Source organism: Sphaeramia orbicularis, chromosome 11, assembly GCF_902148855.1.
Source record: "Sphaeramia orbicularis chromosome 11, fSphaOr1.1, whole genome shotgun sequence".
NCBI lineage: Eukaryota > Metazoa > Chordata > Actinopteri > Kurtiformes > Apogonidae > Sphaeramia > Sphaeramia orbicularis.
Window position 1 is genome coordinate 12,430,669 of NC_043967.1, and position 22,682 is coordinate 12,453,350.

Here is a 22,682-nt window from a genome sequence, read left to right on the forward strand (position 1 = left end):
TCATGCACGAAGAGGGGTACGTGCAGAGGGGGGAGGGACAAATGGCAGTTGAGTTTTCATAGACATATCACCGTTCAATCATTTCGGTTGGGCGCTCAAAATGATTAGATGGTGTTTTTTTAGTCCTGTCCATTCCACAGGTGACTATTTTCTTTATTTTTACGTTAGAGCATTTAATTAATTGGTTGTAATCGGGGTGTGAAGGGGATTTTAAGTAATATAGTAAAAAATGCTCCAGGAAAACATCTGGCACCCCACCTTTAATGTCGGACATTGAGTTGAATCTCTTGTACAGGGTCAGGCTTAACTGGTAACTGTAGGTGTGGTCAATAGCCGATATAAAGGCAGTAAAGAAACGCAGAAATGTTTTTGCTAGCACAAAATGCCACGACTTACGATGCAACAGAGAGAACGTGCCATTGGCATGTTACAAGTAGGTCTGAGTTGTGGTGAAGTTGCTCGCCGACTGCATTGTCAACACAGTACAATCAGTCGTCTGAGTGCCAGAGAACATGAGACAGGCTCGGATCCCACAGGACAGGATCATAGACTTGTCAGTTCCATGTGTCGTCGCTGCACTGCTTGTTTAGAAGCCAAAGGTGGACACACCCGATATTGAATGATGACACTTTCAATTTCTTTTAAAAAAAAAAACAAAAAAAAAACGCTTTCAATTTCTGAGTACCTGTATGCAGTGACTGAATAAACGTGTTAAGTTGATCACAATTTGTCCACAATTCATTCTCTAATGACCAGTGCGTCCCTCTTTAACCCTTTCATGCATTCTGGTCACTACAGTGGACACTTATTCTCCAGCTGTTCTCTTGTATATTAATGGGTTTTGTTGTTTTAGTTCCACATCAGCCAACACAGTGGACGCTTATGCACCATCCCATAATACACTGCAATTCATACCATTACTGTAACTTTGCTGTTCTTGATAAACCTGATCTGCAGTAACATGTTTCAGTGTAAATCAATTATTTGTTAGAAAAAAAAAGTTGTTTTTTTTGTTTTTTTGTTTTTTTTTTTGCATATTATCTCCATGAAAAGAGTAATAATAAGCCGTAGAATATGTTAAAATGTGAGAAAACATCAGATTTTATTTCATTGTTTTAATATCAATTTCTGATATTGGGTTTTAAACATGTTTCTTTACTTCAAAAATTAAATGCATGGACGTTTTTGTAACTCCATGAAAAAAAAGAACAACAACTTGATCACATTGTTTTTTTTTTTTTTCCATGCCTATGGAGGAATAAAAACACTCAAGAAAAAAATCTTAACTAAGGTTCTCATAATTAATGCATGAAATGGTTAATATGAAGTAGAGCTGCACAATATATCATTTGAGCATCGTCATCATGATGTACGTGTGCGCAATAGTCACATCGCAGGTCCTGCAATGTAGGAGGCAAATGAACTCAACATGTTCTCATCTAATTTCAACCTGAGTACCTAACACACACTACATGCAGCGATCCACCAATCACAAACATTCTTAATCAGTTTGGAGTGAGTGGCTGGTAACAACATTGAAAAATGAGCAACAAACGAGAAAATCACCGTAAATGAAAACTTGGTGCCAAAAAAAAAAAAAGCAGTGTTAGTTATCTGGAATTATTTTGGCTACAAGAAGGATGATACTGTAACACGTGTTCTGTGTCGACAGTGCCTTGCGCCTGTCGCCACAACGAGAGGAAACACAACTAATTTGTTTGACCATTTATGTCAGTGCCACACAGCTATTACGTCCTCCTGAGTATTTTTTCAAACTCAATATATATCGCAGGGTTAAAAAAAATCTTTTTCCAATATCATGCAGCCCTAATATGAAGGTAACCCCAAACCATTTAATTGAATATATCTCCAACTAGAAAAGCACTCTGAGAGCGCAGACCTCCGCCAAGGCTGATCAGTGGCCCCCCCCGTGGCCCCCCCACGCCAAGGAGGTTATGTTTTTGCCAGGGTTTGTTTGTTTGTTTGTCTGTCTGTTTGTCTGTCCGTTAGTGTGCAACATAACTCAAAAAGTTATGGACAGATTTTGATGAAATTTTCAGGGTTTGTTGGAAATGGGCCCCCCCGTGGGCCCCCCCACCCCCGATCACCACCAAAATTTAATCATTTCTTCCTTATCCCATTTCCAACAAACCCTGAAAATTTCATCAAAATCTGTCCATAACTTTTTGAGTTATGTTGCACACTAACGGACAGACAAACAAACAAACAAACAAACAAACCCTGGCAAAAACATAACCTCCTTGGCGGAGGTAAATATACATTTTATTCTGATCTGTGTGTTTTTAATGGCGCTAAGTATATATCAGAGTATGTAGATGTCTGGCTGAGTAGTGGGTTTAATGGATGTATTACTATCCGGTCCATACTGGATCAGAGCCCGACTGATTAATCAGCCGGCAGATTAATCAAACCAGTTATAGCTTATCACCGATTAATCAACATCGGCCAATATGTAGCCCATTTGTTAACTTTTTTGTTGCAGACATTCTGTTGCTCAGTGCTCCTGTGCGTGTATGTGCTGTCCGGAGAGTTAGAGGAACAGTAAAGCCTGTCGGTTTCACTTTCACTTCTGCTCAGACAATCACGCTGTCACCCCCCCACACACACACACACAATCACGGAATCACGGACCAATACCCCCCCTGTTCCGACAAGGACGGACCACTAATCCCCCTCGCTCCGACCCCGCCGTTCGAAAATCACAGACACCCCCCCCCCCCAGTCTTATAGACTATTCACCCCCCCACACACACCCATGTCCATGCGCTTCCTGTCTACCTCACAGTTTCATTCTGCAGACACACCTGGGTATTAATAGTGTAGGGGAGACTGGGGACAGTTGTAACACAGGTCAGTTGTAACTCTTGCAATTGCTCTAATCAGGAACAACTTAGGGCCCACCTAATTCACTCTGCACATGCTCAGTTTATCCTTAGTCCACATGGGAAGTTAGTGTCGTGAGGCAGACACATCAAAATTTGTGAGTGAAAACATAATTTCGTGGTAAGTAATATTTTTTACTCTAATTACCTCCGCCAAGGAGGTTATGTTTTTGCCAGGGTTTGTTTGTTTGTTTGTCTGTTTGTTTGTCTGTCTGTTAGTGTGCAACATAACTCAAAAAGTTATGGACAGATTTTGATGAAATTTTCAGGGTTTGTTGGAAATGGGATAAGGAAGAAATGATTAAATTTTGGTGGTGATCGGGGCTGGGGGGGGCCCACGGGGGGGGCGCAGACCAGAAAATTTCATCAAAATCTGTCCATAACTTTTTGAGTTATGTTGCACACTAACGGACAGACAAACAGACAGACAGACAAACAAACCCTGGCAAAAACATAACCTCCTTGGCGTGGGGGGGCCCACGGGGGGGCCACTGATCAGCCTTGGTGGAGGTCTGCGCTCTCCGAGTGCTTCTAGTTATTTTTGTGATTACATAGTTTGCTTTGTAGTTGGACTCATTAAACGTAGGTGTCACTTACATTTTAAAGAATGATGTACCAAACAATTTTTATGTCACTACTACTATAAAATATAGACTCATATCTTTTGCAAAAATCTGGTCTCCCCAGCATAAAAACTACCATATCTACAACCTGTGGTTCCCCACAGGTCACACACACTAGTCTAATATCAGACTATTATACAGCGTTTGAAAGTTGTGTAAATTATATTTGTGAGATAAACAAAGATTTATGCAACTGTTAATCCACCTGTCCACAATTATCTAATATAAGATTATTATATCCTGTGTAGATCAATGTTCTTATTTCATATATCAGCTAATATATCAGTTATCAGCCAACATCGGATATCGGCTGATATAATGGATATCTGCTTTTTTTTAGCCCACAATATCAGTATTGGCATCAGCCCCGAAAATCCCATATCGGTTGAGCTCTATGCTGGATAAATAGTTTCCCTGAGGTGAAGAGTGGCAGATTGGTGGAGCGTTATGCCCATTGTGTAGTCTGAAGTCTGAACTGACTTTGAGGGTACTTAGAAAACGATCAGTTAGCTACACATGCTTCCAGATTCGGCCACTTATCTGGGTCCAGATCTCAGTGGAAGCAGAATAAACAAAGCGCCCTGAGGGTCCTTCTGCATAGTTCTGTCTTCCTATTCTTCCTGAGGGATCCCAGGGAGCTCCCAGGCCAGATGGGATATGTAATCCCTCCAGCATGTTCAGTTCAATGTCTGACTTTCCAACTGGGAGGAGGCTCTGCACAGTTCATCTGACAGGTGGCCAGATACTCATCACGCCGAACCAAAAGTCCATTTCCTGTCCCTATAACCTCAGAAGCAACAGCCCTTCACAGTAGCTCAATTTTGTCTTCTGATTGAGGATTGTAGTCGATGTACAGGGTGGGGAAGCAAAATTTACAATATTTTGAGGCAGGGATTGAAAGACAGTGTATGACCAATTAGTTTATTGAAAGTCATGAGAATTTATTTGCCACAAGAAAATGGACATAATAGAAAATGTTTTTATTCTATGTGTCCTTCTTTCTCAATAACTGCCTTCACACGCTTCCTGAAACTTGCGCAAGTGTTCCTCAAATATTCGGGTGACAACTTCTCCCATTCTTCTTTAATAGTATCTTCCAGACTTTCTCGTAATAGTTTTGCTCATAGTCATTCTCTTCTTTCCATTATAAACAGTCTTTATGGACACTCCAACTATTTTTGAAATCTCCTTTGGTGTGACGAGTGCATTCAGCAAATCACACACTCTTTGACGTTTGCTTTCCTGATTACTCATATGGGCAAAAGTTTCTGAAAAGGTATGGATAATAGTGTTAGGTATGATTATGACATCAATATATGTTTGGTTTCAAAACAACTGACGTAGTGCCTGCTGAGAAAAAACAACTAAATGTTCATTGTAAATTTTGCTTCCCCACCCTGTAGTACTCGGGATTAAGCCTGGGTTTTAAAAGGGTTTTCTCATTGAAATGTATTAAATTAGTTTTTTTTAATATATACCTGTTAATGTGTGCTACGTATGTCAAATCAAAACCAGTGGTGTAGTCCGGGGTACACGGAGTATACCTACTTATTTTTCAGTCTTCATTGCATATATCCGCTTCTAAATCACTCCTAATGTGCACCATTCAGTTGTATATCTGAGCCAAATTGCCCATGTTTTCCCCTAGGATGGTGAAGCCATGACCCGCCCTACTCAGCCTCTAATTGGCTAGTACTTGGTACCTTCACTGATTAGACTGGTTACCTTTAGGCATGAGGACTGATGAGCCAGAGGCAGAGTAGTCATATGACTGCACATTTAGAGGAGAAGAGATTTTGTCACCAGTAGTTAAATTGTGTGAGTAGGCTAATGTTATGAAAGGCTAATGTTATCCTATGTTTGCCTCATGTTGAATCCATTTCCATTCATGCAGCTGCTTGTGTGACCAGTAATGCCAACAAACTGCTCCTGATCAAGTCATTATGATTTTATAATAGTGAACAAATACCACTGTTGGATTTTTGAGTAAATTAAATAGAGTAGTCTGACATGTCACTGTTTCTAAAAAGGCATTTTTCTGGAAAAAAAAAACAAAAAAAAAAGAAGCCAAAAATTGAGAGTAGGGATGTAACAATATGAAAATTTCATATCACGGTTATTGTGACCAAAATTATCACGTTTATCATTATTATTGTTGAAATTGTGCTCAAAATGTTCAAAAAGTACTAATACACACACTGAAATAATTTAACCAAGTTGTATTTTGAAAAAAACTAAACAAAGCAAAAAAAACCAAACAAACAAAGGAAATAGTAGGCACAATATACTTTCTGTTGCAGAAACATTAAAGTATTAACTGTTAGGGGTCTGAGCCTATTTTGTCCATTTTTCAGTACTTTTGGTTTTGCCTTTATATACTATATAAACAAATGTTTACTATACCCATGTTTGGTATCTTTTTTTTTTAGCACAACTTCATCTATATCATCTGGCTATTATTTTTTTCATTTTAACCTACTATAAAAACATAAAAGGCCAGAAAACACACAAAAAAATATAAAATTCGATTTGAAAAATGTATATAATTTATTGCATAAATAACACAAAGATGCTTAACGAACCTTTCCAAAGACTTTAAAAGTGAATATTGGTTCCAAATATTAGGTATATACAATCTAAATTGTAATAAATTAAAACTATACTCAAATATTTGACATAAAAGCAGATCTTTACATGGGGTTTTCCCCCTAAACGTGCGGTAATCAAACACGGTTATCATGATAATTAGAATTTAAACGGTAATACTAACCATCTGCAATTTTACCGCGGTTTATCATTGTATTACATCCCTAATTGAGAGTATACCCACTTCTCCAGGGACCACGACACCACTGATCAAATCTACATTAATGCAACTGCTTAGTGAGTGATTGTTCATCTGTATGTCGGCCTTGAAATGAACTGGCGACACGTTCAGGGTGTACCCCGCCTTCACCCGTTGGTAGCTGGGATACGCTCCAGAACCCCTGAGACCCTCTCGAGGATTAAGCGGTTCAGAAAATGAATGAATAAATATTTTAATAATGCAGCAGGTTACAGGGTGCCTTGAGCATTTTACAGTATTATTTCTCTGAATTGTAGAGGGATTGTTTTTATATGGCTTTTTCTACCTTATTGGCATCAGTTGCAGTCTGCCTTAAAGCAGTTCTCTACTCACTCACTGGTATTAGATCATCTTGCCTGGAGTCAGAGCAATCTTTTTTATGTGGTTCTATTACAGTGGAGCAGGGATCACCAGGTACTGTCAGAGAATATTTTTAATATCACCTTTGCTGAGGTTCCAAGCGAGCTAAAAAATTCTTTAGCTTAGATACAAATCAGAATCCAGAAGAAGAGCCAGAAGTGCTGCTACAGTTGCATCATGGGACACTGAGTCAAGCAAATGGGAATCACCAAAAATTTTAGAGCAATTTTCAAGCCAGGGCTGCCTTGATAAATCTACCACTGATTAAAAGTCTAAAAAAAAAACTATATTTTTGCTGGAAAAAATTAAAAGCATGTTTTATTTTGAAAATTAGAAATCAAATTTTGGTTTCCCCTTCCTTTAAATCGTGCCACAATGATTGCTCACCCCCCTGAGGGGCAGGGGTGTGTATAGGCAAGAATGTGGTGATACAATACAAATTACAATACTAGGATCAAAATACGATATGTCGCAATATTACACAGTACTGTTAACAAGGCAATGTTTTGTTTTGTTTAGTTTTTTAAAAAAATATTATTTCCTGAAAAAATTGAATTACGCAAGAAATATGCATAAATAAACAAATTTTTGTTTGATCAGAACAGGATCTAATGCTATATCACAAAACCTTGTTCTGTAAAAAATTAAAGTGCAGAATTTGGATAAATAAAGTTTTAACATCTTTACCAGCACAAAAAGCACTTATAAAACAAAAAATAATAATAAAATTATGTTTTACAGTTGAAGATCCTGCTCAAGTGTTCATATTCTATTAGTTGTGAAAAGAATACATACAGTCAAGGAAAACAGTTATGAGACTACCCTTTGTTTTCTTCAATTTCTTGTTCATTTTAATGCCTGGTACAACTAAAGGTACATTTGTTTGGACAAATATAATGATAACAACAAAAATAGCTCATAGTAGTTTATTTTCAGAGCGGATATCTGTCCATTTTTCAATGTTTTCTTGATAATGACCAAAATCACTTAAGTTCTTACATCAATATCTATGGCATTGTACTGATATAACAGTGCTTTTAGACATTCCACGTTTTCTTTTTTGTCACATGATATTTACATATTTACTGCCACATGATTTTAGTCACATAATCCACACAGGAGTTAGTACTTGATTGCATAACCATTGTTTTTTTTATGACTTTTGATGGTTTAATAATTTTTTCTGTGACTGTAATGTACAGTCCCTGAATCATGCAACATCACAGCATTATTTTTGTGCAATCCCAACAAAGGAACTAACATCTGCCTCTTTCAGACAGTAAAAAGCGCTTTCAGGATGCTTGAAATAACCATTATTTAATAAAACAGTGTTATTATTTTAAAAAAAAAAACAAAAACAACTATATGCATGGCCTGCATAGTACTTTTTTTGTATACAAACAATAGAGCAAAACACCCATTTGAATATATAAATAAAAGACAGGATTCCCAAAAAATATAAACCAAAAATGAATCTCCACCATGTCTGCATTTGAATAAACACCATAAAATAAAATAAAATAAAAAAAATTGATACAGTACTTTTTACTATTGATACAGTGTTGTGAAAGGAAATTTTGTGATATATCGCAGAACCGATATTTTTTTACACCCCTACTGAGGGGCTGCCATCCTGTTGTGGAAATGCTGTGTGTTGGTGCCAGATGTTAAGTGAAGTTTAGGCTGAGCTGATTCCGTCAGTGGAAAGGCGGCATTTTCTTCCTGTTCGCACACCATCGGAGCAGCCTCTGGGAGCCATGTAGGGTTCAGTATCTTCCCCATGGACACCATCTGAGGACAGGAGCTCTCACTGAAGCAGAAGTGCTACTGAAATATCACATAATGAATCAACAATAAATCAAATGACATACAGTGCCCCCCCTCCCTAAACCAGGCCCAGCATCATCTGTTGTTATTTGTACATACTGTATATGTTGTATTTTCTGTGCAGAGATGGAAATATAAGACAGTTAATGCAAACACACCCGTCTGTACTCTTTTATTCCCTCACCCAATGAGAATCAATAAGAGAATCGATAAGGAATCGGATCGATAAGCACAATTGATAATGGAATCAGAATCATTTAATTCCTATCAATTCCCATCCCTAGGCGACACCCAGTCTCAGTCTGTACCAGTAGATAATCCCAGGGGGCTTCTAAACATATTCCTCTATATCTGCTACAGATATCCTGAGGAGCCTCATATCAGATTAAGTTTGGACCTTGTGTGTTTTTCTGCTCTGACTCTCCTGCAGCTCACCACCTTCCTCTGTTCTCTTACAGGTGACGCTATAGCCCAGTTGACAGATGTGGGATCAGCCTCTCCGTCCCAGTCTGACGGCCGAGTCACAGTGTTCAGTGATCGGACGGGCATGGTGAAAGCTGCCCGTCTGCTCCTGTCCTCGGTCACCAAAGTCCTGGTCCTGGCCGACCGCATCGTCATCAAGCAGATCATCACATCCCGCAACAAGGTGAGATGTAGACCGCTGTAACGCCAAACCTTCACTGCTTAATGTACCTTGAATGACCTGCAGAAAAATATACACACCCTTGGAAAACCACATCCCCTGTCTTAATAATAGACAAGCTCTGGCTTTCTGAAGGAGTACTCTGGGGGTAATTGAAGGGAAGCAGCAGCATTTAGCAGCCACTTAAAAAACACAGAGAGAGAGAGAGAGAGAGAGAGAGTGAGAGTGAGAGTGAGAGAGAGAGAGAGAGAGAGTGAGAGTGAGAGTGAGAGTGAGAGAGAGTTGGAGATAGTCTTTTCCCATTGTACCTGGCTATGCTCTTAGCCAGACAGTGTGATAGGGATGTAGATGTGGACTGAGCCGAGAATGGAAACAGGGGGCCTCATCATGACTGGTTAGCTTTGTTTGGACAGACAGTCGACAGCCCCCTGTTCTCCATTACTGGCAAATACAATTACTGTACAGCTCTTCCTCCTTTTTACCCTGTGTGGATAAAAGCTGCTGTGTTTGTGCTGCTCACTTGTCCATCTTTTGTGGAGCTACATAGAGTTAAGTCTTGCTTAACCAGTGGGTTTTATTTCAGTGTATAACTCATACTCATAATAAATACTGCTTCAATAGCGTGCACTAAAGCTGTTAATACAGGGTGTCCACAAAGACTCTTTACAATTTAAAAAAAAAAAAAAAAAAAAAAAAGTATCACAGAAGCAATTGCTGAGATATTTTATTTATTTATTTTTATTAATTTTACCTCTATTTAACCAGGAAGTCCCACTGAGATTGGGAATCTCTTTTGTAAGGCAGACCTGGCCAAGGCAGCAGCCATACAAAGTCCAAACAACATAAAACACATACATGATAAACAATGAACAATAAAACACAATAACAACTAGAAGCACTCGGAGAGCGCAGACCTCCGCCAAGGCTGATCAGTGGCCCCCCCGTGGGCCCCCCCCACCCCCGATCACCACCAAAATTCAATCATTTCTTCCTTATCCCATTTCCAACAAACCCTGAAAATTTCATCCAAATCTGTCCATAACTTTTTGAGTTATGTTGCACACTAACGGACAGACAAACAAACAAACAGACAAACAAACAAACAAACAAACAAACAAACCCTGGCAAAAACATAACCTCCTTGGCGGAGGTAACTATTCAACCACAATGGCATCAAGAAAACAGTGACATTCCTCCTTCACCACATCCTCCATGATAGTTTTAAAATCATGAATAGAAATGAATATATGTAGTTTTACAGTTTTTTGAAGATTACCGTACTTTCCGGGCTATAAGGCGCACCAGAATATGAGACGCACCTGACTATAAACCGCAGGTGTCCACGTTGTGACATGAGATATTCACACAGAAAGATGGTAAACAGAAAGATTATTTAAATATTTATTTCCATCCCGTAACTGCTTTTTTCCAAACAGTGCCTGTAACACGGCAGTAAAACTGCAGTCACAGGCTGGTTCAAAAACCCAGAAAAGTCATTGATCTCCCTCTTCATCTTCCTTCTGCTCGTTGAAACCACTGCAGTTGTCTTCTTCAGTGTTCTTCAGTTAAACAGACTCAAAGGCTCCGTCACACACCTTCTACGTCTCTCCTTCGTTGCAGCTCTATTTCCTTCTTAGACAGACACATCGGTTGGTTTTAACTTAAACGCTGCATCATATGCATTTCTTTGTGTGTTTTCCATGATGAGGGTTTGTGCAAAATGATTATTAAAAGTTAAGCTTAAAACTTCTCCTCTTCATCACCTCTTCCACCTGTCTGTCTCACTTTTGGGCTTCCTGCAAGAGCGCCCCCTGGAGACCATTAGCCCGTATAAATCTATATTCGAACTGTATCGCTGTATAAGCCGCAGAGTTCAAAACGAGAAAAAAGTAGCGGCTTATGGTACGGAAAGTACGGTATTCCATGACCATAGTGCATGGTAGGAAATTGCTGTTTTTCGGAATTCAGAACTCGGGGACCAGTCAAAAGCAACCACTTGGAGGAACGCAGATGGAAACTACTAGAGCTAACAGAGAGAAGATTACTGAGGTATTCTGGGAGTTTACCTAGTAGAGCTTTATAGATGAACATAAACCCGTGTTTTTGTCTACACATGGTTAATGATGTCCAGGCCACTGAGTCATAGAGAATGCATATGTTAATCACAGGGTGCTTCCGCAGGTCTTGAAAGTGTTAAAAAGCATGGAATTTTGAAACGCTGTTTTCCAGACCTTGAAAAGTCTGAAGTTTTGTTTTTGAAATAATGGGAAAGATGGATTGGGTATGTCACACTAGTCTGACCATCGTTTATCTGAGACCATGTCTTATGTCCATTTCATCCATATTTTTTCCTTTTAAACCTTTTTGGATCTGTGTTTTCTATTTTTTTTTTTTTTTTTAATATCACAAACGTGCACCCTAGCATTCCTGTTCTAGGGAGTTTAGTTCTTAATGTTGCATTGTAAAAATACATTTTTGATATTGCAGAGAGGACCAATCATCCTTATTTGTATTGTTAGTGGAGTCACGGAAGTATCGATGTGAGATTAAATTGTAATTTTCAGATGAATGGATGAGAATGGTCAATTGCTATGTGAATTAATATGTGAACCATGAAAATACCAATAAAAAGAGAAGTGGGGAAAAAAAAGAAAAGTCTAGAATTTTGTGTGAAAGTCTTAATAAAGTATGGACAAAAATTACTCACTTGAATTTTAGAATATGCTCAAAGGCACATAATCTTATAAGATAAGAAATACACAAGGAAAGCATATAAAAATAATGTGTAATTACAACAGTTTGTACACAGACCTGTATATGGTAACGTTACTATGAACTGGTTGAATTAGTTACTTTACTATACATCCATCCATCTGTACATTCATGCTTTTGTCCTTCTGACTGTGCTCTAGTGAGTCTTGTTTGTGTGATATTCATGCACTTTTGTGATTATCATATGTTTTGAAAACATTTCTGTCAGTAAAACATAATGTACTGCAAACTATGCATTTCTTCATTCATTCATACATTTATTAAAATGAATTTTTCTACTACACACAACAGGTACAAACGCAACCAAAAAAGTAGGTACACAAGTATAAAAGTACGTAAAGTCAAGGTTTGGGGGAAAAAATAGAAGTTTTGAGAAAGTATGGAAAAAGTTTGGAATTTTTATTTGGATAAAGAGCAAGCACCCTGTAATCAGATTTGTTCTAAGCATTCAGTGGTTATCAAAGTTTTTAATCGCATTGCATTTGTGTATTTCAAGGGTTCCTAAATTAAACATTTCCAGACCGGTGGATTGGAAGGGATGGTCCAATTCCCTGACAACCATGTTCACCACATATCACTGCCCTGGATTTCTGTCTATGAGGTTATGTTAACCCTTTCATGCATAAATTATGAGAACCTTAGTCAATAATTTTTTGAGTGTTTTTATTCCTCCTTAGGCATGGAAAAAAAATGCTATTGAGTTTTTTTTTTCTCTCATGGAGTTGCAAAAATGTCCATGCATTTAATTTTTCAAGTAAAGAAACGTGTTTAAAACCCAATATCAGCAAGTGAGATGAAAACAATTAAATAAAAACATTTTAATGCTGCTAATCTGATGTTTTCTCATATTTTAACGTATTCAAATGCAAGTTATTTCTCACGTCATGGAGATAATATGCAAACAAAAAACTCTAACAAATAACAATTAATTTACACTAATGCATGTTACTGCAGGTCAGGTTTATCAAGACAAGCAAAGTTACAGAAATGATATGAATTACACTGTATGGGATGATGCATAAGTGTCCACTGTGTTGTCTGATATGGAACTGAAACAACAAAATCCATGAATATACAAGAGAACAGCTGTAGAATAACTGTCCACTGTAGTGACCAGTATGCATGAAAGGGTTAAAGATATCGTGTATCGAACAAAGATACTGAACATCAACGACCTGAAGTAAAAGATCACTGATGTCACTGAAACCATTGATGAGTCTATGATACAGCCAACATGGAAACAAATCCAGTACCGTCTGGATGTGCTTCATGTGACTAATGGTGTCCATATAGAGGTGAATTAAATGAGGCAAATAAACTTCAATATCCATTTTTCATTTTGTAATAATTTCCACAGATTTGCCTCTTCATTTGCTTTTGTAATACATCTGTTAGAATATAAAAAGACTTTATGGACACCCTGTATTATTAATGTAGATTTGTTGGACCCTATTAAATTATTTTTCCTTTCTTAAATAAAAATAACAGTAACTGCTCTCATTCACTGTGCTCTTCTTCCTCCTTTCAGGTCTTGGTAACTCTGGACCACCTGGAAAGAGTCAGCACCTTCCAGGAATTTGTTCAGATTTTTAGCCAGTTTGGGAATGAGATGGTGGAGTTTGCCCACCTCACTGGAGACAGACAGAACGTGAGTAGCATTTAGAGATGACTCTCTAGTTTTTTATTTTATTTATTTAACCAGGAAAGAATCAGCAGCAGCAGCAGCACACTCTATAACAGTGTTTTTCAACCTTGGGGTCGGGACCCCATGTGAGGTCGCCTGAAATTTCTAGTAATTGATAAAAATAAAAACGTACTAATAAAAAATATATGGTGAGTTGACAGAGACAATCCCAATCCATAAAAGACAAACTGTGAAGCTGAAACTGAAGCACTGTGGTTCTGTTTATCTGTCAAATGTTCATTGTGGTCAGTTTCAGATGCTGCAGCTCTTTCATAATTCATAGTTTGAGTTCTTGTTTGTTCAGTATTAATTGTCAGCCTTGTAAATCCAAGCTGGACAGACTGTACATATTCTGACCAAGGAAAATAAAATTCTCATTTTGTGCAGTAATCTACACCTGGCTTTTCTGCCTCCGTCCATAATAATATACATTATATAGACTAAATGTCGTCTAAAATTAACTTTTATTTGGAACACAGTATAGCAAACTATTACATGATCAAAAACAAATTAATTTTAGCAAAAAAAAGAATTCTCGGTTTTGATTGGCTGGGGTTGCCAGAAATGTGTGATGTTAACATGAGGTCACGAACCAAAAAAGGTTGGGAACCACTGCTCTATAACATGTAACCTACTTTTCACATGCATCAAATAATTGCTTTCTGATGACACTCATAAAAAAGTCAAGAGCATGCAACAAGTATTTGCCATAAATTATCAATATTTTTATATAAAAGAATGAGGTAGATGTTACTGCCTTTAAAATCCCTTTGAATGTATGTAGTGAAACCAGCTCCTTTAAGGGTCAGTGGGTTTTTTTAGTTGCAAAGGTATGAACTGTGGTCCACACTCAAGCATAGTTGTCGACAGTAATCGAGACGCTGCAGCCTGCCCTTTGGGGGTTGTGTCCCATGGGGCCTCACTGCAAAAAATAAATATGTATGGTAGGTAGTGGTGAAAGATGGACAGTGTTTGGACCCCATTTAGATTATTCCATCTGATAAAAACGCACATACTACTGTGAAAATGCATAGTTCAATAGATACTTATGCAAATATGTCTGTCTCATCCAGGACAGCTTTGGTAAGGCAGGTTTATTTCTTTCGCACGTTTCATGTACTAGACCAGTGTTTCCCAACCAGTGTGCCGCGGCACATTAGTGTGCCGTAAAAAATCATCAGGTGTGCCGTGGAAGATGATCCAATTTGACCTGACTGGTACTGGAAGAACAGCGTGATATAGATACATACGAGTGGACGCACTAATGATCCACTCAACCACAACAGTCTCCTGTTTGCCTTTGCAAAAATAAAAATAAAAGTGAAAGTGAACCAGCCCCGATGCGGTGCGTTCTGCAGATAAAGCCCCCCCTCACTAGTGACGCACGGATTAGCGAGTAACCCCCAAACCCCAGGTATCAGGCTGGGGCAGGGGGGATATCTCTCCCATACTATTACACATTGGACTTCAATCCGGAGGTTCCTCTGAGGGGTCGCTGACGAACCGCTCTCAGCTTTCTTGTTCCAAACACTCCGTGACAATGTGCCCCGATGTGCCCTGCCCCCCCGCCCCCGAAAAAAGAGAGAGACTCAGAGCTGTTGAGGAGTATTTGTGTGTGTCTTTCTTCAATTCCTGCAGGAATATGAGCTTTGTGTTCAACTGAAAAGGTCCAGGTTTCACACCGAGTAAGTACATTGAGACTAGATTTGTATAATATTTCAGTAAATACACTTTTTGTGACATTTTTGTTTGGTGGTGTGCCTTGTGATTTTTCTAAAGTAAAATATGTGCCGTGGCTCAAAAAAGGTTGGGAAACACTGTACTAGACAATTCAAAATGCTTTACATAAAACTTTAAAAGCATTATAGCAGAGAAGCAATAAAAAATATAGGCATGAGAAAAACAAACAAACAAAAAAATAGATAAAACAGATAAACGGGTAAAAACATTAAGCTTTAAAGAAACAGTGCAGATCTGAACTTCTGAATAAAAACTCTATTCAAATGCAGCTGAGAACAGGTGGGTCTTTAACCTGGATTTAAATAAACTGAGTGTTTCAGCTGATCTGAGGTTTTCTGGGAGTTTGTTCCAGACATGTGGAGCATAGAAGCTGAACGCAGCTTCTCCATGTCTGGTTCTGACTCTGGGAACTGACAACAGACCGGATCCAGATGACCTGAGGGGTCTGGTGGGTTCATATTGGGTCAGGAGGTCACTGATGTATTTTGGTCCTACACCATTCAGAGCTTTGTAGACCAGCAACAGAACTTTAAAGTCTATCCTCTGACAGACAGGCAGCCAGTGGAAGGACCTCAGAGTTAGAATGATGTGGTCCTTGTAGTGATTTCCATGTTTTTTTTTTTTTAATTTACTCAGTCATTCTTGAAGAATGAGGTGAAATATGTGAAGGTGCTTTTGTTGTCGGTGACATGCATCACATCAGATTAAAGATGTTAGAGATGATGACTCTTTCACCTTAACTAAATGTTACTTTACTGTCTTTATCTCACACTACCACTAACCAAAATAATATTTTTTTAATTGACAAATGCTATATATGTAATAAATCATGTCATAATTAATCGTCACTGACATATTTTTTTCAAGCTGCTCCCTCTGTCCATGAACAGATCATTGTAAGTTAATGAAAAAAAGAACACATCTTTATTATGTATGATTATACACTAATGGAAACATAATTAGGAATATTATTAGGGTTTGACATATTAATTACTTCTTGTAGATGAATAATTTAGCCACTTTTAGTCAATTAGTCCAGTAGTCATGATGTTATTGTTGACATGTGCCCTCCATTCAAACCAAATTAATAGTTGTAAAAAAAAGACCAACCAAAGGGTGAAGGGGGTGAACCACAAGTATACCGTTTAAATATTTCATAACACTTTTTCTCAGATATAGATAGATAGATAGATAGATAGATAGATAGATAGATAGATAGATAGATAGATAGATAGATAGATAGATAGATAGATAGATAGTAGGGCTGAAAGATATATTGTTATCATATCTATATCTAGATATGAACATTCAAGATATTAATGTCGAAAAAGCAACGATGTAAACGATATAGATTCTCCCGCCCTCCCTCTACATTTACAGCTCTGAAAGTCGCAACAAATTTCATTTTTATGACTGCCCTTGAATGCACCGCTAAGGCCAGCCAATCACAAACCTTATTTCATGCTTTCTGATGTTAATGTTGATGACTGGCAGTGAGTTCTTATTAATAAAACTGCACTTTCCACAGTCTTTTGTATTATGATGTTTGTATTTTTCTGAAAAATGCTTGGTTTTCACCGAACCCATAGTCATATTGTATCGTATCGATATCGAGATATCTGGCATGAATATCGAGATATGAAAATTTGTCCACATCGTTCAGCCCTAATAGATAGATAGATAGATATTTTATTGATCCTTTGCAGGAAATTGTTTGGTTACGACAGCTGTTAAAAAAACACACCGGTCCATCACAACAGACATCCCACATACAACCTACAATGGAATGTTAAAGTGTTAAAAACAGAATAAAAGATATATAAATATATAATATGTACAATAAAAGTAATTTAAAATAATACAATAAAACAAAAACACCTATAGTACGCGCAGCATACAATAATTTATCGCACAACAATATTAAAAAGTTTAATAGCAGCAGGTAGTAAGGACCTCCTACTGCGTTCAGTCCTGGACCGAGGGGGAATCAGTCTGTGGCTGAAGGTGCTGTCCCTGAACACCTTAAGGTGGTGAAGTGGGTGAGATGCATTCCTCAAAACAGAGTTCAGCTTCCTGAGCATTCTCACCCCAGCCATCTGCTGAACTGTGTCCAGACCCATCCTAATGATGGAGCTCACTTTCTTAATGAGTTTGTTCAGTCTGTTTCTGTCTGAAATGCGAGCTCCCTCCCCCCAACACACCACACCACAGAACAGGGCACCAGCCACCACAGTCTGGTAGAAGCTGCACAGAAGAGGCTTGGAGATGTTGAATGACCTTAATCTCCGTAGGAAATAAAGTCTACTTTGCCCCTTCTTGTGCAGTCCCCATATGACAGGACCAGTCCAACTTGTTGTCCAGCTGGACTCCCAGGTACCTGATTTGACATATGCATCAGTCAGGCAGAGAAAAATGTTAGTAACACTGATTCACATCTAAATGAAATGAAACACCCTCTCACAGCAGATGAAAGTGAGTCAACTATTAAAGAAAAACAGTGACAGTAGTCGCTTTTCCATTGACCCTCAAAATGTGCAAATATAACTTGCGCATCTTCTTAAGTATGTGTGAGCTTGTGGGTTTGCATATATATATGTGCGTGTGTGTGTGCGGGTGAGTATGGGTGGGGGGCGGTACTGATTTTTAAACTGATATGTAAAGCACTTTGTGCTACAGTTTTTAATGTATGAAAAGTGCTATATAAATAAAGATTATTATTATTATTATTATTATTATTATTATTATTATTATAAAAATTTGCCTAATGGAAAAAGGACAATTTTGCCAGAAGTCTAATTTTTTGATTAAAAGTTTTTTGCGCTGGCAGGAGGTGGTTTTTCGGGCGTAGCACAAATGGTATATCACGCAAAACTGCAATGCAAAGACCTTTTTTTGTAACTAAAGTCAGGTGAATTAAAAAAATGTATGCTGACGTACAAGTGAAGAAGAAGAAACATGTCGTGGTATGTGTGGACACACCAGGAAACCCAATCATTTTTTAATTTAGTATGAGATAGAGGGGTAATATATAATAATAATGAAAATATCTGTAAATCAGCACCATTTTCACATTTGTCACCATGTTTATAGAATGACTTCTCGTGTCATCTCGCGGTAATAAATAAACAAATCATTGCATTTATGATTTAATGGAAAAACTGACATTACGCACTTCTGTTTTTTTGACATTTAGTAAATATCTGAAATGTTGTGTTAATTAATCGGTAAAGCAGATGTCCAATGGAAAAGCAACTAGTGTATACTGTGTTGACTAATCAACAATCAATTGTTCATGTGCATCACTAAATATTATATTTCTAAACTCCCTAATGTCTATTATGTTGGTCCTTTAAAGGGGTCATATTTTGCTAAACCCACTTTTATTTGTCTTTGGTTCATTTATTTGTGTATTTGGACCCTAATAGTTCCAAAAGTTTGAATTTGAACCCTCCAGGTGCTGCAGAGCTATCTTTATATTCATTTTGGCAAAAATCAAATGGATTTCTACAACCTGTTTTAATTCCTGCTTAATTTATTACGTCTATAACTAGTTACGTCATGACATTTGCACATATAAGGTCAAGACTTCTGACGAACATTTCTCCAAGTACGACATAATTGTTTGTCAGCAGCAGCTGTTGTAGTAAAAACAGAAAATTTGTCCTAACTTTGAGCTGATTATCTAAAATGCTCAGTTGTTGGCTGAATGGGTCAGAGCAGCGCAGCCAACAACCTTGGGGGGGTGGGGCCTTGAAGTGGCTCATGTGCATTTAAAGGACCAGCGCTCAAAACCACCTTTCTGGTGTCATTACTCAGAAATAGAGCTGAAGATGGACCTGTGGAGTTGAATTAATGAAGAATTCAGACCCAAGCAGAGCATTTACAGTTTATGTAGACCACAGGGAAATGTTTTAAAATGCATAATTCCATTTAAAAAAGCAAAATATCAGTCCTTTAAGGTTCAGGTCATTTAGCAGTGAGACTTAAAGAGGAGTCAGCAGTGAAAAGCATCACAATAATAGAAACACTATAAATGTGTTTCAGTACATTAATATATATAAGAAGTTACAGTTTTTAAAGGTTGCACTTATATATTGTGTGACCACGCAGTAGTTTTTGTAGCCTTTGTTTACTTCTGCAGATATAAATCTCCACCAAACACATTTTTACCTCCGTCAGTGCGGTTATGTTTTTGCCAGGGTTTGTTTGTTTGTTAGCAAGATAAGTCGAAAGTTATAGATGGATTTTCATGAAATTTTCAGGAAATGTTGATACTGGCACAAGAAACAAATGATTAAATTTTGGTGGTGATCAGGTGGGGTGGGGGGGGACCAGATCTGCCTAGGTGGAGGTCTGTGCTCTCTGACTGCTTTTCTAGTTCTAAACATGATATTCAGAGTATTCTAGCAGGCAGTGGAATCACAATGAGAAACCTGATTGATCTGAAGAACAGATCACCCATTCATGCTTCAAATATTTACTCTTGCCCAAAAATCAAACACTCAAGTAACAAGGTTCTCTCAGGTTTTCAGCTGTTTTTCTAACTCATGCCTCTCTGTAAAGATAGGAAGGGGTCAGATATGACTCACATTCCACACAGCCTGATAGCATCACGATTCAGTGCTGACCTACTGTGCTTCCAGCCATGTGCTCCCTCTACAATACCTCAGCCGTAGCCTCGCTAGCATATTTGCAAAACAAAACTTTTGCTCAGAGCTTTACAAACACTGTCCAACTTCGGGGCTCTAACTTTGTACTGTCACAGACTGCTAATCCTACTTTGATGCATACATTCAGCCTCTGCTGCTAAAGCGCTTTGCCTGCAGAAGCGGATGTAAAGTGCAACGGCTGCGATATCTAGACGGGGAGGATCGACCATGCCTCTTTTTGAATTTCATCAGGGGCCCGTGTTTTGACACACACATCACGTCTCCCTCCAACGCTAGTCATTGCGGCTAATGCTCTCTCTCCTCATTTGCCACCCTGTTTTCTTCATCTCTTTTGTCATATTCAACTCCCACTCATGCACTCCCATGTGCACACGCTCACGAGCACAGCCCTTTTGCACAAATCTACCATCTTCTGTTGAAGCCAGGCGAGCACTGAGACAAAAATAATGACAGATAATCACGTCGTCTTTGTAATCTGTGGCAAAGTGCCGGGAGAGGAGTTGATTCAGCTGGCTTTTTCCAAATCCTGTATGTACCTAATTTGAGCCGTCTATTTTTGTTTGAAATAAATGAGAGACGAGACAATATCGTCAGCCTCATAGCATAATTGTCTAAGTCATACACTATATGGACAAAAGTATTGGGACATATTGAATTCAGGTGCTTCTTTTCTAACAGGGGTCTGGGATACAAAACAATAATGACAAATATTATAATTTAGTTTTATATTGCGGCTATAATTTGCTTAGAGGTCTTATTTCTGTCTTTGTGCATAAGAAATCAATATAAGTGAATCCCCAAAGGAACTTTGTGTTGGTAAATGCAATTTATGCAAATTTACAGGATTTCAGTTCTGTTCAACATGTTGATGGTCATATGAACTATGTTTTCAGGTTGAAAATGTCCAATTTCATCACAATTAATGCTATATTTTCATGTCACAAATGGCCAAGTTATATTTTAACTGAATTTACCTGAAAAACAAATGTTCTATTCTTTTAGATTCCCCAGTTTTTCTTACCAGGTTCTATCCTACATATTACATGTTTTATTTTTACAGGTTCAATATGGAGTATGGTGCTGATCCATCCTGCTTATGTTACGCCAATACTTACTTTAAGAATGTCATACGTCACTTTTTAAATCAACAGTTTTCTAATAATTAGCATTTTTATAAAGAAATAACAATTCTATATTGTTATTTACTCTTTAGTATGATGATAAACTATACAATAAATAATTCTGATCCTAGTTTTTGCACAGGGATCATTAGTGTAAACAGTGACATGGCTGCCGAGCATCAGTATGATGGGATCTGTAACAACCATGTCACATCCGTCCACTGCCACATTTTGTGTTTTTGTGTCAGCTGTTATTGTTTTAGATCCACAATACTAACATTTATGAATAAGAGGAGAATTAGCAATAGTAAGTATATAAGTTTATTCCTAATAAAGTACTGGTACTGACCAGAGCATCATGGGTAATGTCACGTCCGTCCACCAGCAAAAGTTTTCACACACACGTTCTATTCAAAATCCAATATTTCTGAAAATATAGCTTCCACTGTCAAATAATATCAGTAGTCTGTGCACAAATGGATTAGCATTATTTCAACACAGTTCTATGCATTTCTTACAACTTTTGTTTTTTGACAAGAATGGCCACTCATTTGACCTCCTAAGTAAATTTTAGCCGTTGTGATAAATATCATATTGATTATTAATATTGATGTTTATATGTCAAATTATCATGAACAGGACATCTTACAACTGTGGACATGATGTGTCCCAATATTTTTGTCCATGTAGTTTAGAAACATCAATATTTCCTCAAAGTTTAATGGGAGATTTTTCTTCCCCAGTGAGATGTGAAGAAAGTAGATGGTTAGATAAATAAAAACAGCCTACACATGATATACTGTTCTTTAGTTGTGCCCTACTGAACATATTGTGCTGAAATATGAGGGAATGCAGGAAAAACTAGTATAGATTAGAACTAGTATTATTATTATAGAACTAGTATTAGAATAATTAATAAAGTAGGATATTTTGAAGCAACTAATAATTTATTTATTCAACTTAATACCTTAAAATTGCTGGATATTATATACATTAAAATATTAGAGATGATTTTTAAAGTAAAAAATAATATTGTTCCAAATACCATTCAAGAGTTCTTTAAATTAAGAGAGAGTAACTATAATTTTAGAGGTCTTTATATTTTTGAATGTATGAAAGTGAGGACAAATGTGACGTCCAGATGTATTTCGGTTATGGGTGTGAAATTATGGAATGGACTTGATGATGAATTTAAGTTGTTAAAAAATGCCTTAAGTCTAAGATCATTCAGGAATATTAAATGGGAGATGGTAGATGTGTTTTTGTTTTGTTATAATGACAATACTCAGTGATGTCCACATTTAAATTAATGTAAGTGGGGTGTCAGGTGAAAAGGATTGGCAAAAAATAAGCTTCTCCTTCTTCTATTACTTTTTTTGGTTTTTGTGTTTATTGTGGTTGTTGCACTGTGTGGTGATTACTGTACAAAGCAAAAATAAACCATTCATTCAATCATAGTCGTGGTAGAAAATTATTATTTACTGTCAGATCACG

The 22,682-nt window shown here is 37.6% G+C and overlaps 1 protein-coding gene across 1 annotated transcript in view; it reads left to right on the top strand.

The window, feature by feature from the left end:
• The window catches only part of ctnnal1 (catenin (cadherin-associated protein), alpha-like 1), a 237,406-nt gene that overhangs the window by 139,349 nt on the left and 75,375 nt on the right, over nt 1-22,682 (top strand). Inside the window, exons 3-4 of the mRNA XM_030147833.1 lie at nt 9,017-9,204; nt 13,502-13,621. Of these exons, the coding sequence (XP_030003693.1) occupies nt 9,017-9,204; nt 13,502-13,621 (308 nt within the window). The remainder of the gene's footprint in view (nt 1-9,016; nt 9,205-13,501; nt 13,622-22,682) is intronic.